Below are 24,057 nucleotides of genomic sequence, written 5' to 3'. Positions count from 1 at the left end.
TTTTTTTTTTTTTTTAAAAATGGTACCGAGTTCGTGGCTGACCCACAAAAGGTCAGTGGGGAAAGACTGTTCAATACTTTATGTGTACGTTTATAAGGATGTTTTTAAGTTTTTAAAATACCATGGTTACATTTGATATTATGTTTCTGCTGGGTTTCGGATGCATCAACATGGGGTTAGTTAAGTGTCTTATATCTATCAAATCACATCTTTATATTGTTGTATCTTGAAGACAGTACAGAGGGCTTGGCATGTATTTCAACTAATACTAACCAAAACTAAATTACTAGCTACTAAATTTAAGTCTCAAGGACATCTATTCAGGATCAGCATGAAAAAGCAAACCACGACTAATCAGCAGATTATTGAGTCATTCGAATGACCAATTTACCTCTTGGTCTAAAAAAGTTCAAATCTAATCCATTTAACCTAAAAAGAGAGTAACAATTCTCATTCTGCAACTGAATGTTCTATTTCTTGCCTAAAACTTTATATTCAGAAACCGTTTTTGGTGGGTAATTTGAGAGAAATCTGCCACCTACAGAACAGCAACCACATTTTCCACTTAAAAAATTGGAAGAAAAGATCAATGACTGTCCACTGAGTGGTGGGTACGTCCGGTATGTCATGTGTAGGAAGGGTTCGTGTGGATGTCTCAGTAAAGGCGGGCACTGTCAATCATATATTGTGCAGCCAACTTGAAATGCCAAGCAAATTCCTACTGAGCCTTGCCAGACCACAAAGAGCAAAAAAAGAACTAAAGGCTGGCTTCATAGGAATAGGCACAAATTTTACAAGGCTTAGTACACATTTCAGAATTAGCTTCTCATCTCACAGCACTTGATTCTCAGCAGGAAAGTTTTCAAAGACGTTCGAACACAGCATGAAAGAGTGTGTATCGAAATTTGCCTTCTGTTTCATGATGCCATAAAGAAAGTGCGGTAACATACAGTACTGTATAATCCACTGCTGATTTTGTGAAATTAAAAATATCTGGATGTTACTGAGAGCCAATATCATATCTCACCTTACAGATCTTGTACAGTGAATCCTGTCCATCTCCGTCAGAATCCTTGAAGTAGTCGTGTGCAGGGAAGGTGCGGTGGATGTCCCGGGTGATGACACCTTCCTGAGCAGAGTCCTGCAACACACATGGATTACACGCTTTAGACATGTAATAAAACCAAGACAAATTCAGAGTGTTGAGTTTTGATATCCTGTTCATGGGTGAAGGTACTGCAAGGTCACATAGGGCTTATCCGGATTTATGTTTCTAAATGGATTCATGACAAGAGCAGCAAAAAGTTTTTCAACACGGCACACACAACATTTTCACCGATCATGCTCTTACATATCTGTTCTCTTTGTAAATGTTTATATACAGTAGTGAAGCAGACAATGTATTTTGTTAAACTCAGAAAACAGCTATGATGCAAAGCAGCAAAACACAGCTCCGTCACTGTTTTTGCATTAGTGTTTGTCCCATTCCTCCTGCAACAGCACTCCCCAGGCCTCAGTCTCTTAGTCTGTGCTGTCTAATCCACAGCCACTGCAGTGTACACACACATACACACACATACCAACGGCTGCTTGTTTTCCTATGTGGGTCTCACTCACAAACACACATACTGTACATACGCAGGCACTCTTCACTTTCTTTTTGCGCGCATATCCACACAGTCATACACACACCATCACACGCACAGTGCAAACATTACCAGAGAGAAGACTGGCAGCACAGCATTCTCCAACAACTCACTGTAAGCTGCAGATAAACCAACCCTGAGCCTGACTGGCCTTGATGTGTGTTTGTGTGTATCAGAGAGAAAATGGGAGTGTGTGTGCGAGAGCAAGTGTGAGTGAGAAATTTCATCTTTCTTGCTTCTTTCCTCCCCTTATTTCCCTTATAGTAGAGAGACAAGGAGAGAATTTAAGGTAGGAGTGTCTCACCAAGCGGAAAGGCAGTCTGCTGCACGTTTGGGGAAAACATTGACGAATATCATGCTCATATGGTGAAAGGTCTTGGTCAGGAGGTTATGTATTGCCCCCATGTATTTGTGCAGGGACGTTTTTCCACTCTAAATACATAAATGTCCAGCAGTGCCCACTGAATGGATTAAAACAAGCTCAAGCTAGAGAGATTGCATATCTTTTTGGGGTGTTCTGGCAGCCTACTGCAGCATTAGCATGTAATTGCAACTTCCCTCGTTTGACTCTGGCCAACCTTTATTGCATGCCACACCCTTTTAATTCATCCCTGTACAACCCTTTCATTCGATGATTTTGGGTTGGCAACAATTACGTTGCAGCTCAAGCCAAAAGCCGAACCAGCTAAAATGATCTGGTTCCAGCTTCTTAAATTTGCTGGTTTTCTTAGTATTCTACTATTGTAAACTCTATATTGGATATTTTGTTGACCAAGCTATTATTTAATTAGAAATAATAATAATAATAATAATAATAATAATAAATGTAACGTATAATGTAATGTAATATAAATTCAACATTTCTGTATTGTTCTGTATGAATGCTATTTTTCTGTTTTTCTTTTAAATAAATGTTTTGGGGCATTTTATTACTTCATTAGATAGCAGACAATAGACACGAAAGGGTGAATGAGATAGGGAATGAAATTCAGCAAAGTTCCCCGGCAAGATGTGAACCAGAGATTGTGTAGTGTCTTAACCCCTAGGCTGCCCCATGCTAATGTTTTATTATATAACATGTGCTATGTGCTACTTACGATACATGGTAATTTGTGTAACTTTGTTTTTGTTGTTTGTTCTTTTCACAGATTATTTTTGTTGTTATTATTTTGTGTTTGTACATTGAACTTGGGCTGATGACAGAATATTGACTGTTATTAATAATAATGCCTGACTTACATTCTCCCACTTCATGTCACATTCCTGTCAAACAAATATGATGGCTCCTAATGTATGTAAATAAATGCAAACACAATTATGCATACATTATGTTTCATTTGTCACTACTGTACTGATATTGCAGTCAACAATTAGCTGAATATAATTCCTTGTTTACCATGTAGCCAGTATTCTACAATATGCTTATTTTGTATGAGTGCGAATACATATGGTTTAAGTACAGACTTTACATGTATCTTTCTCACACACACACACACAGAAGGGTTTGATGGAAGCTGCTGGCACAACTGTGTGTAATGCTTTAATGAGATTTGTAGTGTGGAGGTGGTGTGTCGTTCTGTGTATTATGTGTTGGAAATTGAACAGTTTTTACATTGTGTTCCTTCTGAGACACACACACAAAAAAAAGACGCAGCGCTTCAGCAATGGCGGTAGCGTTACGTGAGATGTTTTTTCATGATTGTCTTAACTCGACAGCAAAACAAAAGATCACACAACTACATTTCAAACTTTGTTAAATCGTATTTAAATTTAAAACATTGAACATAGGATATACATCTAGATATACGGTTTTCTATGATGAAAAGATATTTTTCCAAGACAGTCGTAGAAGTTGTAAACTTGGGTCATCAAATATTTAGGGCCTAAACAATTTAGTCACCTGAATAATTACTTGATCAACAGAAAATTAATCTGTAACTATTATAAGCAATTCATCTGAACAAATACTTTTTTAAGCAAGTACCTGCGGCTTTTCTTTGCCTTGTGTCATTGTAAATAGCATTGATTTGGTAGTTGGACAAAACAAGACACATTGGGTAACATGACGAGCACTGTCATTTACTTTTACATGGTGTGGTTTCTTTGTCATTTACAATAGAATTGAGAGTACAAGACAGCCACACAAAGAACAGTTTAATTAATTACTCAGCAGGTAAAAACATTACTTTTAAAATAATTACAGACCAGTGATTAATGTATTAATTTTATGAGCTAGCCCATCAATCAGAAACACATTTATGACACGGTAATTACCATGGCAACATCAGCAAAGACCAGCAAGAATCTGGTTGACAGTGAAAGTTGTAAACACTTTGATTTAATAAACCATGCATGCCTCTACTAATTAACAGCCTCATTACTCAAAAAACACCACAAAAAATGAGGAGAGGACGTCCTCTGCTCTGGTTAATCTCCTTCCTTCTTCTCTTGAATCCTCTCTCTTTCTTTTCTCCTCAATTTCCAGATGCATATTTCCTTTTCTCCTTGAATTCTTTACTCCCATCTCCTTTATTTCTCTACCCCACATTTTCTACATATATATTCTCCCATCTTTTCTGCTTCACCCTACTGTACCATCTCTTCTCTACATTTCCTTCTCTTCCCAGTTATATACTTCCCTGATCTCTTTCATCTTCTATTCCCTTTTCTACTTAATTTCCTTCCCTCCTCTTTTCACACCTCCATGTGTCCTCCTAAATATTTGCCTCATCTCCTCTCATTTTCAATGCAGAAAGCGAAGCAAACATGCAAAGATGTTTAAGCCCTGTGGTCTCAGTGTGCAGGCTTACAAGACCAGCCTTTTCTCTGACAGTGATTCCTTACATATTTCATGCGGCAATGTTCTCCTACTGCTATGAAATTAAAAGAACGCTGGTTTTATCTGCAACACCAAAATGTGTTCAGGAGTCCTGCTAAGTTGAGAGGAAAAAAAGCACATAGGCTACTGTACACACAGAGATAAGTGTATATACTGTTTAAAGAGTTTACTATGGGCAGTGCAATGTATCACTTTTCACAATGATTACAATATTTCAAAAAAGCATCATTAAGTAATTTTAGCAACAACAATATCACTAGGAAACAGTAAATGAGTTGTATTATTTTACTAAAGTTATTCCCACAAGAATAATAAATGACTATGTTGGACTCTGTAAAAGGAAGGCATTATCATTACCACTCCGACACTCTGCAGCATAGAGAGAGTAAGTTGTAGCACTACAGCATCCAGCTTGTATTATGTTAAGTAGAGCGCAAATCAAAATGACAAAGTAACTTTCTTTAATGAATAACAAAACTACAGCTGTTGTCATCTTCCCTCTCACTGTCTCCCAAGGTCATTTTGTTTTATAGTTGACTCTTCCTTAAATTCACTGCGGACCTGAGCTGATTAGTACATACCTTTTCTCACTAACTGCTTGCTGGAACAAGAGTTATATGCTGCTTATTTGGATGGATGTGTGGATGTGTGTGCGCTGGGGCTGACAGCTCTTTGATCTCTGCAGGGAGGCTGAGGTGTTCAGGAGGAACTGCAGCCTCATCAGAAGCATCAGTTCCCCGTCACAGTGCCCCAGTTCAACATCCTTGCTCTATACAGCTTGTAAAAACACAAAGCAAACAGATTTCTATACCCTATAAACCTAGTGCTATGAGCAAAGGTAGAACTTCAGATAGAGATCTGTCCACTTATTCCTCAACTAAAAATGTGCATGTACTATGTATATACACTGTACAAACTTAACCTTGTATCAGAAATCCAGAAACGTAACAAGCAGCAGAGTGACCAGGTCAGTGGACCCTGCCTGTGCTCATATAACTGAGATTATATCGAGACTCTATAGGCTTAAAGGGGAACTTGGCAACTTTTTCAGCTTAATAAACCCGTTTAGAAATCATTTGGATAGTTAAATGTCCTGTTCCGGTGAAATTGTGACCCCCACCCCTGCTCAGCGGACCAGGCGGGAAACCAACTTGCAACTTTGACTTACGTCCGGTAAAATTGAAATAGTGAAGTACGCGGAAGCGAGATACGACGCGAGAAACCACGAACGGCTTTACAGCAATTCCACATTAAATGCACACGCCGCCTCAATAACGGTTAGTGCTATAATGTTTACCACCTCGGTAGATATTGCTTCACACAAAAAAGTGCCCGGCGAAAAAATGGCACATCAGCAGCGGTAGAAGGGGAGGAGGGTGCGCAAGTGAGTTGTTTTACGGACGTGTTTTGAATACACGTCCCAGAGTGTAGGGGGAGCTCATTGAGAAACAACATGCGATGACAAAAGTGAAAACAGCGAAGAAAATGGCAGATGTTGCAAGTTCCCTTTTAAGGTGACAAAGAGTCCAAACCATAGGACCACCAGGTCTCATCGTCTTGAATCTGGTTGGAGAGAGCTGGATTGTTGTCAATGGTGTGGCACAGCTAGAAGCAGGTGAGCTCAGCATCAATTCGCCAACTATTGACGATCATCCAAAGGGATCGACTGCAGTATCTTTCTTTACCACTGCCACAGGTGAATCAATCGAACAGACAGTCAGGAGGATCCAAAAGGCTGTTAACGTTTGGTGTTTGTTCCCATTTCAGACAGGGGTAAGAGAAGGACAGAGGATTTGTGGCGTGATAAGACCATGGTAGGAGGGCAGCTTCATATCTGAGGAGAAGGACAAGGTATTCTTGACTGTAAGTAATCCTCTTAGTTTTAATTTTGCTTTCTTTAGTTTACTGAAGATGGATGACCATGTGGGTTGTGAGGATTAACAACCAGTAACAGGATGGATTTTTGGATTCTCCTGCACTGCAAAACCGAGTACATGCAATATCGTAAGCAGCTTCACAGGAGTGAAAGACAGCCTACAGAGCCTGTTAGGCCGTGAAGTTTGTCTAAAACAAAAATACAAGCATTTCATGAGGGCATGCTCTAATAGTCAGGTCATTTATGCAGGAGACATGATGAATGCTTGAAAGCACACGTCAGGTGCGACAAACTACAAAGACCAACTTTTAGTTTTACACAACTTTAACTTTACACAAACACATAAAATATTTGTAGTAGTAAAACAAATGTTGGCCACATACAGCTTCCCTGTTCACCTTTGCATAAATAAGCAAGAATTATTACAATTCAGCAAGACTCTCCCAGCATTTTGCAATGAATATATAAATATGAGGATTAAAAAAACATTAGCACAGGCAGGGGGATTACATAACACTGTCCACATCAGCCTGAATCCAACAAACTGTGTGGTGTGGTGTGTGTGTGTGTGTGAGAGAGAGTGCGTGCACATGTCGGTGTGTGTATTCTTCAGTATTGTGTGTACCCATTAGATTTATCCCCTGGTGGCTTTTAAACTGACTGACTGAAGGCGGAAAAAGAAGACAGAAAAGGAGATGGAAATAAGGAGAGAAGGAGTGGGAGAAGCAAACAACAAGAACGGAAGAGAGAGGAGAGAGAGAGACAGATCAAGATAGATAACAGAAGGTGAGATAGACAGATTGAGACAGAAGCCGAGAAAGAGAGAGACAAAGAGAGGGGGGAGAGATATGTACAAAGAGGGGAATGAGAGGCTTCCTCTAATTGTAGCCTGGGGGCTTGTTGGGCAGACAGTCCATTACTCAGACCTCACCGACAGGTAACCTACTTAACACACGCAGCTAAAAATAAAAAACTGCTGATGTGTCCAAACCTGCACGCCACCTCCACATCCCTCTACATCCAACAGCATTTCATTTAACCATACGGGCCTGACTGGTGAAAGCTGCCACAGGTTCATACGAGTCAAGAGGTTTTCCTTCCTGTGTCAATACAGTCAAACCAAGATTATTTACAAATCACGGTTGATTTATTTCTTATGTGGTCATGGTTTATATAAATGCAACACATAATGCGTATTAAAATACTATTGTATAATGCATGGCTTGAAGAACTTTGAAACTTGCAGTGTTGTTTTCTTTAGATCAGTGTCCAAGTGACGATAACCATCAAATCAAAGTCATTCAACAAATAAATTTTTTTCCCCTCCTTTCGGTCATTAGAAAGTAAAAAAAAAATCACTCGACATTAGATCTATGAAATATTTTATTTGTTAAGTTCATTTGTATGGCACATTTTCATACAAATGCAGTATATATTCTGAGGAAAACAACCGAGGCTTACAGCAACACTAGCTGTGTATAAATAAATCAGGAAATTAATAGTCAAAAATTTTGATAATTGAGTAATCCGTGAGTCTTAACATAACATTGTAAATTGAATATCTTTGGGTTGGTGGGACAGAATTAGAAATTTGTCAACATTACCTAGGGCTCTGGGAAATTCTGAATGGTAATTTCCAGATTTTAGGACAGTATATAGATCGCAATCGACCAATAGATTAGCAAAAAAGAAATAGTAAATTGCAGCAGACAAACATATACATACAGTGATGATATGATAAATAAATTACTTCATGAGAATGCTTGCTAAACTGAAGAAAAATTAGGTTGCTTTTAAATGAAACCAGTGAAGGTCGCAAATTTCAGATTAGCAGGTAAATATTTGTGTTACAAGTTTGGTTTAGTTACAACATATGAGAAAGAACAGGCTCCAATGGCTGAAACTAAACTGCATTTGCTGCAATACTAGTAGAGGAAAGCAGTAAAAGGGCAGATGCTTGATGGGGGATATTTTAAATGTTAATCACTGCCTTGGGAACTGTGCCTTAATTTATATTAAGCTTGAAGGCAATACGAGCGAACACCTGTCATTTTATGATAAAAACAATTCATTCAGAGGCTGGTACAGTTGAGTTGACACAGGAGTTGTTCCATGTCAAGTGTGCTCCTGCAGCTGGCAGGTTAAGTCCTCTGTCTACTTATTGTTTACCTTGCTGGCTATTAGGCTCAGTTAGCTTCCCCCTGGCCATAGGGACGAAAGACGAAACCAGGGCCCTTAAGGGCCACTGGTCACTCGTCTGGGGCTAGCTGACATTGGTGACTAGTGACCTTGGTGAAGTTTAGTCATGCTGTACTGCTGCGAGTGTCAACGTATCAAGTAGACAGGTCAGGTTTTTCCAGTAAAAGAATATCGTGCTGTAGCTACATTGGATATACTACTACAGTATACTGTGGTACAGTATCAGGACTCAGTCAGTCTTACCTTAAAAAGAGAAAAGAGATCAGACATTTGTACTTTTCAAGGCACCGACACGTACTTCAAGTGCAGTAACAACCTCATATCAGTGGTGCTTAAATAAAATCATCAAACAACAAAGAAAACTTTTCCAAAGCAAATCAATGTGTCATGCCTACAGTTTCAATTATACTGTATGTTTTAGCGTTAAAGTCATAGTTAGTCGTGGCTTGTACTGGACAGCATTACATTCAGAGGTCTAATACTCTGTCATTCTCATGACAAAACATAAGAAACACCTTCAACAAGACCTCAATCTTAGACATGCAATTGAATTTGCACATTTCCGACAAATGAAAAACATTAGTGTTGTAAAGATAGATGCTATAACAGGGCTCTTGTATTGAACTGCATTAGATTGATTTATACTGGCCACTGAGTATACCCCACATATAATGAGTTCTTGTTCAAGAAAAGAAATACCATATCATATAGACTTTTACATTTGTAAAACAAATTGCAATAACCAACCATGTGAGATGGATCCAGTAGGTGATGGTGGCTTCCAGCAGCTGTGCAGATGAGCTAAGCAGCACAACAGCAGGGGGGGTTATGTTGTTCAAAAAGGTTGAACTGATGCTGGGAAGGAATGGAGATCTGTAACTCTATCTGATGCCAGTGACCCAATGAGTCAGACATCTGACATAAAGGACAGATAAATTGACTTTTGGGGGGTTTCTGCATGTATTAAGGTTAGGTTCATTTTTTAACATAAGGCAGGTTAAGCATAAATTGGAGTAAGGTCATAGAAATTATGCCAACACTTATGTGTGCTTCACAGCACAAAGTGAATATATCAACATTTTGCTTCAGAAGCATGAGTCACGCTGTCCATCAGCAGCACTGAATCCTGTCAAAATGTCCTTGAGCAAGATAATGAACCACCTACCTGCTCTCACATTTTCAGTCTCTCTGGATTAAAGTGGTAGTTAAATGCTTAAAATGTAAATGCAGAATCTTAGAAGCAGTTCTATCTTTCTCCTTATTATACCATTCTGGAGAGAGCAGTGAGCGCTCAAGTTTCCCTTCTCTACTGACAGTGTTATGTAACTCCCGGGTGTGGAAGGGGCCCACGGGTGCTGGCTGGTGAGCCCCTCAACAGAGAGGCAGCCACGCTTTGCTAAACCAATGAGGCTGGAGCAAAATACACCGGGTTCAGACAGCTGAACACTCAGAGCTCACTAAGTCCTGAAGTGACAGACCAGCCAATCAGAGAGGATGCTGCTAGCAGTAAACCGCTGGAGGCAACCATGAAGACAGATTGCTGGGTACAAAGTCAAACTGTGTGTACAGAATAATTACAGAGGGAGCACAGCTAGTTACCAAACCTAAATGTTTTACTTAACAACTCCAACAACTGCCACTTGTATGGAAACAGTGATCACTGGATAAGATCATACAGTCCATAGCTGAAAAGCAATTGCTTTGGCAGTCTATCTGAAAGTGTGATTGTTAACATGACTACCATATGAATACATTTCCAAAATAGTAAATGATCACATCGCTCTAGGAGGGGGTGATGTGACAATATATACCGTGAGATGTTTCCATAGTATTTATACTGTGGCAGCTATTTCTTTAGCAACTCTGGGTGTTTTAGACCATAGTGAGCAATATGGTCTCCCAGCATTACTAACTGTGTCAATAAGAACACTTCATTTAGTCCAGCATATCTGTGGACAAAACAAATAACTACCACTACATCCATTCAGTTGGACACCAGCTGAACTTATTTATCTAGAATATTCTCAACAATGGGAGGCACCCTGCTGGCGTGTGGACAGTCAGTGCTAAAGTAGGAAACATGAGGGGGTCACAACAGTGTTATACTAACAGTTTTTGGACTGTTGCTACTGAGAGACAATTCTTTCATGCACAAATTCCATATTTTTAGATTTTCATCCAATTCAAATTCAATTACTCAATGTTTCTGCCCTAAATATTACTTACTTACTTCTATTATTGTCAGGATTAAAAAACAGTAATAAGCAAAGAGTAATCAAATTCTCTTAGATAGGTTAACTGCTCCCTAAGCCAGGTTTCACAGAAGATTATACTGTAAAACACACTCCTAAAGCTGATGAGAGAAATCATTACAGTACTGTTTATGTGTTACTCATTTCCATACACTGTCAAACCTAATTATTGATTCTATTCTCAGTCAGAAGGCTCCTTTTCTCACCCTTCTCACCCTGGCAGAGTGGTGGATCAATTGGATAAATTCAATGCGCCTCAACACCATTCCCTCTGATGGGAATAAAGAAACAAAAGCAAGCAAATGCTGTGCCATCTGAGCCTGGCTTCAGCATGAGCGTGGAGTGGTGCATTATGGGTCACGTTAGAGAACAGAGGCTGTGATGACCCAGCAGGATGGTGTGTTAGAGTACGTCTGTTACAGGACTGCAGCCTGCAGCTCCTCCAGGCGAGAGAGTCCACATGAAGTCTCAAAACTGGTTGAAGAAAATTTCTGCTTCAATGTGAAGCATTGTCATTTTTCTTATTTACGGACATCCAACAGGTTTACACATTACACAACACTGAGTGATAAGGCACATGAAAAAAATACGTGGTAAGCTTAAAAAGGGGCCAAGGAAGAGAGAAAAAGGACGGACGGATGGTGGAAAATGTACAAATATGAAAGGATGGATAAATGACTAGCGGGAGGCAGGATGGCACAAGGGGAGGGCAAGACAAGAGTGGTAGCTGAATGACTGACAGCCAGAATATTAGCTAGCCTCTTCATCTTTTTGATAGATGGCTGCTCCCTCAAAGGAAGGCCAGTATTGAAAGTGACAAACATGTTGCGCTTGTATCACAAAAAAAAAAACCCTGAACCTAAATCCCCAGAAAAACCAAAAAGGAGGGCAGAAGGAGGCAAAGATGAAAAAGATGCCATAGTTTGTTTTCTCTTGTGAAAATATGATAAACAGGAAAATACACACTGTGACTGTGGCAACTTCAGAATTAACTGCACACATACTGTACAGTATGTGGTTTAATATCCTGCTTTTCTTTGCACCTGCAATCTGTCTGACATTCTACAAATGAGTCTATCACAGTTTTTTGTCTGTTGATTGTCTTTAACAGAGTAAAGAGGCATAATCCTCAAGTGGGATGATTACAACAGTACCAGTAAGCAAGAAGCCACTCAGGAAACATGAACCAAACTCTTAAGACTAGACTGTCTGTAAGGTTTCCCTTTGTTGATCAGTGGAATTTTGTGGCTATGAAGAAGGGTGCTTTTAAGTTGAGAAATGTGTGCTCAGCAAGCCTTTCCTTCTACAGGTAAACAGAAAATGCTTTTTAGGCAATTCAAAGGTCTGCCATTAATTTCCACTAGGGTATGTTCTAGCTAAAAAATAAATTAAGCAAAAATATATATATATATACAAATATAAAAATATTGTATAAACTAGATGATAAAAATAATTAGTCTTCTAAAACAATTTTAAACTTAATTTAATCTGTGCCCTCTGACATCTATTAAAAAAGGTCCACCGTGGAAAATGTAGGTCATACGAAAGCAGCTCTGCGGTAAGAGGGACATCACAGACCTCACAAGTATTCTTAGAAAAACAACAACAAAAAGGCCAGATTAATAAAGATTTTGTATCTAAAACCTTGGTCCTCTTGTGTTTTCAGAAAAGTTTTAAACAAAAAACAGAGACTGAATTATAACTTAATAAGTTATAAATAAGTCTAGCTTCTGGTCATAACACAGTCAGACAGCCTGACATAATAATGACACAACTCCTCTATGCTGACACACCTGGCTCCCCCAAACACTCCTCATTTCTCTTCATTTCAGTGGGACACAGCGAGATAATCTACTGGTGTGATATTCAGAGGACGGCAGCCTGGTAATTAAAAACCAGCTCCCCCTGAGGCCTTTGTCCTTGGTTGCTGGCGAGGAAGTTTCTAGAGGCTTCCCTGGAGGGTTTAGGGTGGTGGGGGGGCAACAGCTGGCTCGCCTGGCAGATTGCAAATTCATCTGTCTCTGTATCGCTGCCGTGGCATTTTAATGGTCCGGCTGGTTCTGCATTTCAATAAGCTGAGTTGGAAGTGCAGACACAGTATTCAAACAGAAAGCAAAAAAGCTAAATTTCTCATTTTGCTTGCAGTGAAATTGGTGACAAGCAAGCAGGTTGGAAAAAACACTTGACACGCCAGAGAGCTGAAGGGTAACAGAGCTGTTATTAGGATTAGTGTTTTGGTTAACGTCTTTCTTTGCTTCTCTTTTAAATGAATGATGTAAGTAAGTGCTAAAAGGATTAGAGATCGCCAGAAAACAAATCATCAATATTACTGACAAATGATTAAGTCACAAAACAAAGTGCATCACTTCTAAAATTAATTTATCAAGGAAAAATGCCAAACATTTGCTTGTCGATGTGATTTTGAATGTAGCATATTTGGTTCTCTTCAAGAGAGGGCATGCTGTCATTGGCCAACTAGATGCTAACATACCCAAATACACGCCCTGCAACACTAACTGCCTGAAGGTTCTGCTCTTTACTCTTTATCTTACCCATAACACGCAAGAGAGTTTGTGTTGCCAAGTTACTTTTCACATCTGGTTCCAGCCTCTGAAATGTGAGGATTGGATGCTTTTCCCTGTTTTATCGGACAGGATTTATATTTGGGTTTTAGACAGTAGACCAAAACAGCAATTTGAAGACATCAATTTAGGTTCTGGGAAATCATGATGAGCATTTTTCACATTTGGTTTAAAAAAATATTAAACTCGCAGTTTAATCGATGATGATTTAATGATGAGGAGTTAGTTGCAACCCTAAAATGAAGTTTTGCAGAGCTCAGCAAAGCCTCTTTTCCACTTTGGAAAACAAGATAACAAAGCCTTTATCCTTTATGTGACTAGTTAATTTTCCTCCACAAGTTGACAAGCTGCAACAGCGCCTCATCCTGCTTGGCACTTTCTAGAGTGCGGCTGTGCATTTGCATTTGACACTTTCCACATTTGACTTTTCTACATTAATGTTACTCTTTGTTGTGTTTGAATGTAGTTTTACAGCTTATTCACTGAAAAAGCAATGTGGTCTACCTGACAGTATTTCTAGCATATGTATTAGGACTGTGTACATGTAAGTGCACCACCCTTTGAAATTTTAGGTGCCTTTGCAAAATGAAAAAAAAAAAAAAAAAAAAAAAAAAAAAAAAAACTCATGCTGAACTGCATTAAACAAATGTGAAAAATGCTGTAATGTTCCAGTCACATTTGGTAGGGGAACAATTTGGTGCTGGAGCAGGATGGGATGCCCCTCCTCTCTCTCAACATTAAAAACACACACACACACAGCATCACTGAGAGAGGTCAGTGGATAAAGTGCATCCCCCCAGATATCTGACATTTTCTGTGTGTTGTGGTTCTTACTGGGGGATATGAGTTGAGTATCTGTTATGTGGGGACAGAAGACCCCAAGGGATGATAGAGGTGGAGGGAGTGGAGGGTCAGACACTTGGTGGGTTGGTCCATGAGGGAAGACGGAGAGACTTGTATTGATGTGTATAAATTATATGAACTGTTGTATGTGTACACGTACGTACGTACACACACACACACACAAACGGTTTTAGACTTCCTATTCTGCCTGGATTTTTCTTCCCCTGCATCTTCAAAATAAAAGTGCACATGAATGAATAATGAAGACATTGCTATTTTAGAGCCAATGTTAACATCCATTTTAATTGTGCCCTATTTATAAACTTCAAATAAACTCTCTGAAACCTTGTTGCTTCTTCAGACTGAGCTCAGGGTTTCCATAGCGACACAGTGCCTCTTAAGTCCTGATGTTCAGTTATGAAGAACAAGAAAGACAATAGAGACACTCAGCTGTAACCAGGGGATGTAGTACTGGATAGCTGGCAGACTCATCCATCATTACATCCACTGACTGACAGGGGGAGTACAGCTAATCAGAAAATGCTAGTGACAGAATTCAGTTTATTCTGTATGCAACCAAAAGTTAAAAATAACATACTGTATGTTTCCTAACATTGTATCTTAGCAGTGAAGAAAACACTCCCTTTGTCAAATTCATTCATTAATACCTATTATGACCCAAGTTTAAATATTAAAAAACAAATGCAACACTAAAGAAGTTTTACTTTTAACAGCTAACTGCTACCTTTGGAAGAGAAAAGTGCATTGCACATGCCAGTGCACACACACTGGAAACATTCACTACAAGTACCGGCTGCAACCATATCTTCATACTGACTAACTGTAAAACCTTTTTTTATTTAAAATTGGTAACCAGTTGCCAACTAATCAATTAATCACCAGCTGCTATTTTGAGAATCACTTTTTAATAAAATACTATTTCTGTTGGATTTCTGTTTTAATCCAAATACTTTTTAAATTACGTCATCTTGGGCTTTGGGAAAAACTTATCACATTTCTCATAATTTTCTAGCAATTTTCAATTAATCAAGAAAAAGATTTGTAAAAATTAGGCAATAATTTAAATAATTGTCAGTTGCAGCCCTTCCTGGAGCCTGCACTGAAATCTCAATCATTAACCTGATTACTAACTCATTTTCAAATGCACAAGGTAGTGAACTGAATATCAGTTAATCTTGGTAAGTACATACAGCCCACCTTCTGGCTACGCTTACACTGCTAAAACTCCTTTAGACAGATTAAATGCTTTTTTTTTTCTTCATCCCCTTGTTTGTTTGTCTGTCCTTACAGTATTTGTCATTGGCTTCACCTTTTGGGGCGAAGAAGCTGTGAACCAAGTTGCCAATGTGACAAGCATTGTCAGGATTATTCCCAGATAAACGCGGGGCGTGCGGATAAGACTGCAGGTGGAAATAACTGGATTGGCCCGACATAGGTTACTGAGGTTATTGATGCCGCTTCAATAAAAATGTACTTTCTTTCTTAGAATATTATTACAGCTGGTTTACTGAGTGACTGCTGAATTTTTGCCATTGACAAACTGACGGACGAACTGACTGAGAGAGACTCAGGTCATATATGATAACACACTGGTCACACAGCCCAGCAAACACCAGTCACGGCTAATTTTTTTTTTCCCCCCATTCATTCATTCCCTTCCTCCCGCCTTGGCAACAGCAGCAAGGCTAAATGCCACACAGGAAGAACTAGCCATATCAACGATGGCCTGAGGCGAGCTGCTGGACCATCACCACTAAATAACTGCCTAACACAGCCAAGCCTAGTGTGCTACTATGGGAAACACTGCCTCAGGAAGGAGGAAGGAGGAGGGAGGAAATATGCTAAGGAGCCAAGGGGGTAATTTGACTGTCTTATGGTATTTAATTCAGCTAAAATGCCCTGAGAGAGAATTAGAGAAGCTGGCTGTACATCTGCTGGCAGAGCGTCAGCACCTGAGGTCTGCAGGGAAGTAAACAGTAAAAAACAGGTTTGTCCTTCACTGTCCGTCAAGGTGCTTGTCTTTGTCCTCTATGTATGAATAGCTAGAGCAAGAATATTGGTGCAAATTATGCTAAATCAAATTAGAAAGGATGAATAGAAAAGAAATAAAACAATCTTTAGATGTTCCTTTAGTACAGCAGTAAGGAAAGTGGATTGAAGCTGTACCAAAGCCAATACTTTAATGAGCTCCATTCTGTCACAATAAAATCCTTTTTGAACAGGAGAAAGAATGTCTGCAGTTCAAAGTGCCAGCTGTGGTGAGCTCAGTTGCCTGACAATGTTGACCATGGAAAAGAAGAGAGGGGGATCCATCACAGTCTGAGACAGGCCATATATTTAGGGATTCTTTATCACACATAAAAAGCATAAAACTTGGCACAACCACTTTTACAAACACCGAACAATGTCATTTATCATTTCCTAAAAAGCTGCAGCATATGTTTAATAATATGAGTCAATTGCACAGAAATGACTTGGTATATTACAATAACACAGTGAATTCCTTTATTTTGGTTTTCAGACAACAGGGGAAATATTTTGCATCAGCTCACACTAATGAGCTGTAACAGCTTATTATTTTTTTCATGTCAATGTGGTTTCAAATGTTGCTTATTTGGTTTAATGCAGGTGATAAAACCCATGTTGTATGTATATATATATATATATAATTTAGATTAAAATTATTTGAACTAAAATGTCATTATAATCTAATTCCTGCACATTACTGGTGTTAAAATATTGAGTGCTTCTGACCACAAGGCATGGAGAGATTGGAAAGGTGGAGGAGAGAGGTGGTGCTATTGATCACTGCTGGCAGTTTATCATTTACAGATTTCATGATCATTACAAGTGAATCAATAACTAGCTGCTCCGTTCAGCTCTTGATGTGGGTGCTGTCAATCAAAATTTCTATTTGAACAGATTTTTTTCTAATATTTAATTCATGCTTTATAAATATATAATACTTAGGAGTCTTTTAGCTCCCTATGATTGTAACAGAGTCAAATTAGAATTACCACCCCGCAGCTGTCTGCCTCCACCAACCAGTGAAGAAGCTGTTTACATCCAATGTCTGTCCAGACTAATATATATGTTGTAGACTTTGAAGGAATTTAATAAAAAAGGTATTAACTGTATGTTTTGGTCTAATAAAAATTATCAATATTTTGATGATATATATATGATTCCAGTGAATATAATTTTTTTAAATGATCAAGAAAAATTAAGGAAGGATTGCATAAATTTGGCTAAACAGGTACACGTACTTGATTACTATGTCCAGATATAATAGAGCTTTACAAAATGTGGTGCTTTTGTTTTCTCCTGGCATTTTTAGATGTAAACCTATCTATGAGCTGTAGGTAAAACTCACTCATGCTCAACATTCAGAATAAGGGCAAGAAGGGAAAGGCAGAATGGATGATATGGAAAGATGAACGCCCATACTGAAATCTAGAATCACTCAAACCTGATTTGTGAGGACACAGTGACCTTTGACTTTTGACCAACAAATTCTAATCAGTTCATCCTTGATTCAAGGTAGACATTTGTGCCAAGTTTGAGGAAATTAGCCCACAGCGTTCTTGAGATATCGCATTCACAAGAATCGGACGGATGGACGACACAAAAACATAATAGTTATTGCCACAGCTACCGCCGGTACGGAAGGATAAAAAGTCCCTTATGATAAGAGTTCACCTAAACACTGGCAGCTCTTAAAACAACAAAGAAAGAGCTATTTTCAACTTAAATCACCTAGAGGTAAATATACATCCTTAAAGTTTGTCAGACCCAAAGACAGGAGCTTGAAATGATTACTGTAAAAATCATGTTTAATTGGAAAGCTCTGAAAAGCTCATTTAGCCCACCTTGATATATGTTGTCGTAATTTATCTGAATGTCTACAATGGAGGTGGCGAGTGAGTCACAATGGCCACATTTTGGGAAATACGCCATGTTAAAATATACCAGAATTTTATTTGCGAATATTCATTAGGTTAAAAACAACCCATTCACCCATATCACCATAGAAAATTATTCCTGACCATGCAGATACTGGCCAAATCAGCAACGTGTGGTCCCATGACAAGCCAAATAACAACCCTGACCTAAATACGTTTTCATTGTTGCCACTAGCCATAGAGATGCTACTGTGCTCAAGACCGAGGTGGGATTTTACAAAGTGGTTTCTTAGTTGTGGAGTCAGCGTTACTCAAGACAAAAAGAGGGAGCGATGATGCAACAGAGATAAAAAAAAAAAAATTGCAGAATCAGACTTCAAACTAAAAGTGGAATGCTAAGCATGACTTGAAACTAGTAAAACCAATGTGCTCAGTTGGGAGAGTCAAAGCACTTAGAAAAGATGGAAGAGAAAGCTCTTAGTCAAGTGGTCACTGATGGATAGAAGGCTTACCTATGGCAATCACCAGGTCCAAAGGTGAAATGAAAGCCTTGAACTCTGAAAAGCAGCTGATGGAGACTTCCAGTGATTCCACATTTTAGGCCTTTTCCAATGTTCCTATCCAGGGCACCAGGCAATGAGTGGGCAGCTAAGTGTTCCATTTATGGCTCTGGTGCACTGGAGGATTCAGGTCCACTATGTGGATTGAACATGCAACCGTTTTGCTAGTAGATGGACAATGTAACCTCTTAGCAACAATGGCAATTTGAGAGACAGTGGCATTTATAAAATAAAAGATACCGTGTTGTGATTAAATGTCAAGTCCCCACTGTACACTCTGCTGAGAGGCTCTCACAGTAGTCTCATTAAACTGCAGGTACTTTCTGCAGCATCACTATGTACTAACATGATCAATGACTACATGCATTACAGCTAGCTCACATTACACAGTACACATGTTCGGCTTAAAAACAAGTGAACTACCAGAGCTCCTTCCAAAGACCACTACCTTCCTCCCAACTGAGCTGGGAAAACTGGGTAAAGATGAGAAAATAAGAATCAGCCTTCCTATAACAACTACCTTCATTGTAATTCTGACCAAGACATTAAAACCACATAGCCAGTAGAAAACTTTCATTATACAGTTAAAGTGTAGATATGTGCTGAAGAAGACTCCTAGAGGGTCTACGTGTGGCATTGATGGCCTGTCAGTTAGTTTGTCCACCACTTTGGTCCAGACTGAAATATCTCAACAACTATTAAATGGATGGCCAGAAATTTCAACATTCAAGGCCCCAGAGGATAAATCCTAATGATTTGATGATCTCCTGCAGACATTTAGCTCAAAGCACCACTGTGCCACAGGAAAGCCTCACAGTGCCACTAAAGGGGCTGTAGCCTTGTTAATGAATAAATACGTGTTTAAAAAATGTTTAACACTGCACAAAGAGCACACAATCAGCTATGCATAGATCAACACCTGTCAGCTATCGGGCCACAGTCGCAGCCCACATTTTCAAAGACTGACTGAGGCCATGCAAGATGTATGAGGCTGTGTTGGTGTGTGGGTGTTATGAGTGTGTCCTCCTACCATCAAAGGCTTTTGGTGGGCGCCGCAAGGCTCCACCATTAGCACAAAGAGGCAGGAACTGGCTTCCCCTCCAATTATGACTTCCCCACCTCAAAAGAGGGTCAGGTGGTCCTTTCTCAATTAGGACGGAAAGAGAAGGAGGAAAGTGGCAGGGTGGAAAGGGAAAGAGGAAGTGAGGCGAGTGCTGCCATTTGTGGAAATAAAAGGGAATTCCTGATATAGTGTTGGCTATGAATATTGAGCAGGCCTGGACCGGGAAGCCGCTCTTGGGTTTGGCTGAATAGTTAGTGTGGATGAAATGCTTTCTGGTAGGAGGAACAAATACATATTTTCATTCCAAAACTAGATATCAAACATAAGAAAAAAAAAAAAAAAGGTAAATCATCCAAAAACAGCCTGCTCTTAAACATGGTTTCTGGCATAAAATAAAACGAACTACTCAAACTCAATGCTATACATTAAAATAGCTCTTAAGCTTTATGCCATAGAACAACCTTTTTTGATGCAATGAGCACTGTACTCGATACATAAAGTTATGTGCTATAAATAACAATTTCATGATTCTCTCTTGCTGATATACAGAACTTATACGTAACTTCTGTAGTAATGTAAAAAGCTACTAAAAACTGAAAATACAAAATGTCTTATAAGGAGGTGTATTTGATTATTTTATTTTATATTGCAAATATCATCTGTGTATAAGAATAAGACTACCACAAACTAATAACTTTTATTATCCTGTTTCACTAAAATAGATATTAACAGCATATAAATAAATGCCCATGAAACTGCTTATTTTCCTAATCACCGTTCTTCATCTCTCTTTTGCTCCTTTTTTTTTTATTTCTTCTTGCTTTTCCATGCCCAACCTTTCTCCTTTTCCCATTTATATATCCCCCTACCTGCTTCTCTCCCCTTCCACCCTCCCGATCCTTCTTTTCTTTATCCTCCCATCGTTTCTTTCTCCAACCAGCTTGTTTCTATCCAATCTTCTTTCAATTCCCACTTCCATCTCCTCATGCTCGTCTCTACACTAAACCCCTCAGTGAAGACGGTCGGGCTACGGCTGTTTCAAAGCTTGCCTGCAATCTAGGTGAGTACATGAATTTCAAAGACTAATTTAAGACCAAGAACAAAGGATCAAGCTCTATAATGAGGAAATTGTTCACACCAAGAGGACATGATGATGTGCATTAACTAAAGGAAAGGCTACTGGAGTTACCTAGCAAATGCCACCTGATCAGACATCTGCTGGCTCAGAGGAAAATGAAGAGACCAAAACCTGAAAATTACATATTTGCTTTGTTTGTCTCCATATTTGTTGCAAAGTATCCACTGTTGTCATCTTCCTGCAGTGCATTTAATTTTAAAGGTTTGCTGCGGTTAAGGTTAGGATAGGAATCTGGGATGAATATTGGTCCGTACCTGTAATCAGGGACCAGTAATGCATCATAACCAAGCTGGAGCATAGAACTTCAGACAGATATATTATCATCAGGAAAATGACAGTAGAGTTCCTGTTTCACTTCATTCTTTGACAAAATGGCTGTGAAATTAAAGGGTGGCAAAGAAAAGAATATATTCTCTCTCTCCAATAAGGAGCTGCATGGCCCTAACATTTGATCTGTTCATTAGATTATGCACACTTATGTCTGTGAGTATATTACTGTACACATTCATTACATTTGAAAAGTAATGGTACTGTATATCAAACCATCTTGCTCAATATTAAACCATGTTGTTGAAGTGCACCTTAACAAAGCTTGCTGAGGCAGGCGTTAGCTAATCACACTGATCCCATCGAGTCCGGGGATTCAAATTGGCAGCCACACAGTCACAAGCCCACATCTCCATTCTCTTCATTACTCCTTAAAATAGATGCCAAGTGGTGGAAATATGAGGGTGACTCTGGAGAGTTCTACTGGTTATGAATGAAAGCTGGCTACATAAACACACACATCTCACAAAAGCAACTATACAGATATGAATGTCTACTATTTTCACCTTTATTGGGTTGGCAGCAACAACAAAACCATAGCCTTTGACAAAATTTCAAAATAAAAAAATAGATACTGTGTAATTTAACACACTCTGCCTGCTACTCAAAACATCAGCAGCCTAGTTGATTTAACACAAATGGGTGCGCCATACCTTTGTCAGAATTTGTCAGATTTTTTTGGCTGTACAGCAGATTAAAAACAGACACACACTTTATATACAGTATACTCATATACAGTATATTGTGTAAAGGTTTAAACATAACTTAATAAATAAATACATATCACTCTGTAATTAATTAAACTCTTTTTACTAAAACCCCCGATCAATGCACTTGAAAGTAAGACAACTTGTTTAAACAAGATAACAGTTTTGATTTTCTACCACTTCAGTTTGGTCAGTGTAATACAGACATATATAAACAATTTAATTTTAAATATTCATTCAGTGGCTATTGGATTTTTTTTTAAACCATGAGCCAAGACACGCATTTCACATAACCCGCTACAAAAAAGCCCACCAAAGGAATGAATATTTGTGCAACTTCTGACCAAATACTGTAATCTCCACTGGAGGACCATGGAATATTACAACTTGTACATTATATGGTAACAACTGAGCTATTTTACTTTAGGCGAATACAGATTTTTGCTTTCTCGTCTTATATGTTGTTGTTGTTTGTCACCACATTGTGAAGATAATACAGCACTAATTCAGATCCTATACATTTTTTCTCTACTACCCCACTGCACTATGCTCCAAAGAAGCACCAAAAACACAAGCTATCAAAATTTAAAAAATATTATTGTAAGTAGTATTTGACACGACTATGCTGTGGTTCCCGACTATTATTTTTCATATATGCCAGGTCATATGGCTATAGAAGGGAATTCACAAGACATAGACAAATCTGCTGTCTCTTCTTATCTTACAGATATAATGTAGACGTCAGGTAGGAGAACTTGTACCCACTTGAAGGCAGAAGTCAAATCGACTGATTAATTAATGACTTGGCCCATTCTTGGTTCAAGTGGAAACCCCTCTGAACCTATCACAAAGTCATCGAAAACTAAAGCCAATGACAAGGTACCTTCAAATGTGTACACAGTCACAAGGTATGTTCATGTAGCTGAAAAATGTTTTTAAAAGTGCAGCATGTCCATGTAACAATAATTGTTTCTCAACATCGTTTTTCACTTTTCCTACAAAATACATCTTTAGGCACGTATACAGAACAATCTGTAATGCATTAAAGCTGCATAAAGCAATATTTATTTTTCTAACATTGAAACAATTCCTGATTATGTTAAAGGGTGATGAATGCTGATGATCCCACAAAGAATCAACACCCCATACTGCCGCTTTACACAGCTGCTTTTACCTCACTGATAGTTATCTTAGTTGTCTAAACCAACAAAACCAAAACAATGCCCGCACATACAGTAAAAACCATGGGCAGCCACTACCGGAACATGATTTTTTGAAGTTGACTGTAGGCTATCTGCCTTGTGTGAAAGTGCAGAGATCCAAAGTAAATGAGTGGCTGGTAAGAAAGTAGAGAATGTAGATTTCTGTTGGTTATGTTGGTTTACAAAACCGTGGCTTAAAAACAATATTGTACTTACATTCATCAGGTGGCCAGAAAGACCCTGGAGTAAAATGCTCATGTAGCTCTGTTTCTGCTGGACGTGTAAGTAGCAAATTGCTTGCCAACATGCCACTAAAATACAATAAGCTAAAGGCTTATTATATTAGAGTCTTTCTGCCCCTAGTATTCAAAAATCACTTCATGCAGCTTTAAAATGAGGAATGATTTACACAGGGTACTGTTAAGCAGCATAGAATGCAGTTACAATATCAAGGGGCAGGGTTTGTTGTGTCACTTGGTTTCTAGCATGGACATATATACACGACAAGCAAGGCCTAAACCACAGATGACACTACTACATGAGCAAATTGGGAAATCAGTATAAGTCATTGGCTATAGTACGTGGCTTTATTCATGTGAAATGAATTATGCTTTGACACCGATCCAATGATCAAGGGAATGTACAAGATTAATTAACTGGAATGACTATACTACTGTGCTGTAGCAAAGGATGAGAATCATAACCAAAGGCAGTCTGTAGGTTCCTTAACGAAACACATCATCTGCACTGGGGAACAGTCTTCAGATTTTACCAAGCTGGAATGTGCACAGTAAAAGAACAAAATAAATATAATATTTTAGCATAATGTTAACTACACATTGCAAATTTCAGTTTCACCTATACTTTGCCCTTCCCAGTACAGTCGTCTGTTGCTTGTGC

General features: G+C 38.8%; 1 protein-coding gene across 3 annotated transcripts in view; it reads right to left on the bottom strand.

Annotated features, from left to right (window-relative positions):
* Positions 1-24,057, bottom strand: part of rabgap1l (RAB GTPase activating protein 1-like) — a 114,387-nt gene that overhangs the window by 41,536 nt on the left and 48,794 nt on the right. For all 3 annotated transcript variants that reach the window (XM_035654086.1, XM_035654088.1, XM_035654087.1), the window contains exon 14: positions 1,028-1,141. In XM_035654086.1, coding sequence (XP_035509979.1) covers positions 1,028-1,141 — 114 coding nt within the window. The remainder of the gene's footprint in view (positions 1-1,027; positions 1,142-24,057) is intronic.

Source organism: Morone saxatilis, unplaced genomic scaffold (genome assembly GCF_004916995.1).
Source record: "Morone saxatilis isolate NCDOM2014 unplaced genomic scaffold, NCSU_SB_2.0 Contig12, whole genome shotgun sequence".
NCBI lineage: Eukaryota > Metazoa > Chordata > Actinopteri > Moronidae > Morone > Morone saxatilis.
This window is presented reverse-complemented; position numbering and strand designations above follow the sequence as displayed.